General features: G+C 61.9%; 1 protein-coding gene across 1 annotated transcript in view; it reads left to right on the top strand.

The window, feature by feature from the left end:
• The window catches only part of LOC102257172 (transcription intermediary factor 1-beta-like), a 29674-nt gene extending 27417 nt beyond the window's left edge, over positions 1–2257 (top strand). The window contains 7 exon segments of the mRNA XM_014536542.1: positions 1–222; positions 225–419; positions 422–672; positions 674–916; positions 918–1560; positions 1563–1965; positions 1967–2257. Of these exon segments, the coding sequence (XP_014392028.1) occupies positions 1–222; positions 225–419; positions 422–672; positions 674–916; positions 918–1560; positions 1563–1965; positions 1967–2090 (2081 nt within the window). The 3' untranslated portion in view covers positions 2091–2257.
• The last annotated feature ends 46 nt before the right edge of the window (positions 2258–2303 follow it).

Below are 2303 nucleotides of genomic sequence, written 5' to 3'. Positions count from 1 at the left end.
TGGACTGTCCGGTGTGCAAGCAGCAGTGCTTGTCCAAAGACACTGCGGAGAACTATTTCATGCGTGACGGTGGCAGCAAGGCCCCCACGGACTCCCAGGACCAGAACCAGTGCTGCACCAGCTGCGAGGGTGCCGCCCCGGCCACCAGCTACTGCGTGGAGACCTGCGTGGAGGCGCACCCGAGGGTGAAGTACACCAAGGACCACGCAGTGCGCTCCCCCGCGCAGCCAAGTCCCGAGATGGGGAGCGCACAGTGTACCGCACCGCGCACAAGCACGAGCCACTCCTGCTGTTCTGCGAGGGCTGCGGCCCCCTCATCTGCCGGGACCGTCAGCTCTGCGCCCACAAGGACCACCAATACCGGTTCCTGGAGGATGCCGTGAGGAACCAGCGCAAGCTCCTGGCCTCTCTGGTGAAGCGCCTGGGGACAAGCGTGCCACACTGCAGACCACCACCAAGGAGGTTCGAAGCTCGGTTCGCCAAGTGTCCGACGTGCAGAAACGTGTCCAGGAGGATGTGAAGATGGCTATTCTGCAGATCATGGAGGAGCTGAACAAGCGGGGCCGCGTGCTGGTCAATGACGCCCAGAAGGTAACGGAGGGGCAGCAGGAGCGCCTGCAGCGGCAGCACTGGATCAGGACCAAGTTCCAGAAGCACCAGGAGCACATCCTGGCGCTTCGCCTGGTGGGCTCTGGAGAGTGACAAACACACGGCCCTCCTGCTCTCCAAGAAGCTGAGCTACTTCCAGCTGCACCAGGCTCTCAAGATGATCGTCGACCCCGTGGAACCCCATGGCGATATGAAGTTCCAGTGGGACCTCAACGCCTGGACCAAGGGTGCCGAGGCCTTGGGCAAGATCGTGGCGGAGCGTCCTGCGCCCATGGCCCCTCCCTGGGCTCCGGGACTCTTGAGCAGCAAAGCAGGGCTCTGGCGGCAGCCAGCCCATGGACGTGCAAGAAAGCTATGGCTTCGCGTCAGATGACTCTTACTTGAGTGCAGAGCCCCACGTGTCAGGCATGAAATGGTCCCGCTCCCGTGAGGGTGAAATGAGTGGCCTCATGCCCGAGGTGCCACGGGTGAGCCTCCAGCGCCTGGATCTTGACATCACAGCTGACAGCCAGCCACCAGTCGTCAAGGTCTTCCCAGGCAGCACCACCGGGGACTCCAACCTGATGGTCATTGAGCCTGGGGCTGCAGCTGCTGCTGCCGGGCAGCTGGGGACTGTGCCCGGCACCCCTGGTGCCCAACCCCTGCCTGGCATGGCCATTGTCAAGGAGGAAGAGACAGAGGCTGCCATTGGTGCCCCGCCTGCCACCGAGGGCCCTGAGACCAAGCCCTTGCTGATGGCTCTGGCGGAGGGCCCCAGTGGGGAGGGTCCCCGCCTGGTCTCCCCCAGTGGCAGCACCAGCTCTGGCCTGGAGGTGGTGGCTCCAGAGGGCACCTCAGCCTCAGCTGGTGGCCCTGGTGCCCTGGATGACAGTGCCACCATCTGCTGCGTCTGTCAGAAGCCAGGTGACCTGGTCATGTGCAACCAGTGGGAGTTCTGCTTCCACCTGGACTGCAGGATGTGCCCGGGGAGGAGTGGAGCTGCTCACTCTGCCACGTGCTGCCTGACCTGAAGGAGGAGGATGGCAACCTGAGCCTGGACGGTGGGGACAGCAGTGGTGTGGTGGCCAAGCTCTCGCCAGCCAACCAGCAGAAGTGTGAGCGTGTCCTGCTGGCCATTTTCTGCCACGAGCCCTGCCGACCCCTGCACCAGCTGGCTACCAACTCCAGCTTTTCTGTGGATCAGCCTGGTGGCACATTGGACCTGACCCTGATAGCGCCCGCCTCCAGGAGAAGTTGTTGCCCCCCCTACAGCTCCCCTCAAGAGTTTGCCCAGGATGTTGGCCCAATGTTCAAGCAGTTCAAGCTGAAGGAGGACAAGGTGGACGTGCAGTCCATCATCGGCCTGCAGCGCTTCTTTGATGAATGAGGCCTTTGGTGACACCAAGTTCTCTGCTGTGCTGGTGGAGCCCCCACCGCTGAGCCTGCCTGGTGCCGGCCTGAGCTCCCAGGAGCTGTCCAGTGGCCCTGGTGATGGCCCCTGAGCCAGCTCAGCCTGGGCGTGTCCTGTCAGCCGCGCCCTTTGCCTTCGGTGGTCTGGCTCCCATTCCTTGGTAGCCTCATTCCCCGGCCCCTCACAATATGGTTTTTACTTCTGTGGATTTAATAAAAACGTCACAAGTTAAAAAAAGAAAAAGGAAAAAGAAAAAAAGAGCTAACCGAATAGAACTGAAGGACAGTGACAGGGAAGAAAGGGG

The sequence above is a fragment of the Myotis brandtii genome, unplaced genomic scaffold (assembly GCF_000412655.1).
Source record: "Myotis brandtii unplaced genomic scaffold, ASM41265v1 scaffold1645, whole genome shotgun sequence".
NCBI classification, from domain to species: Eukaryota; Metazoa; Chordata; class Mammalia; order Chiroptera; family Vespertilionidae; genus Myotis; species Myotis brandtii.
The sequence above is the reverse complement of the archived record's forward strand: the minus strand, read 5'-3'. Positions and strand labels throughout refer to the sequence as shown.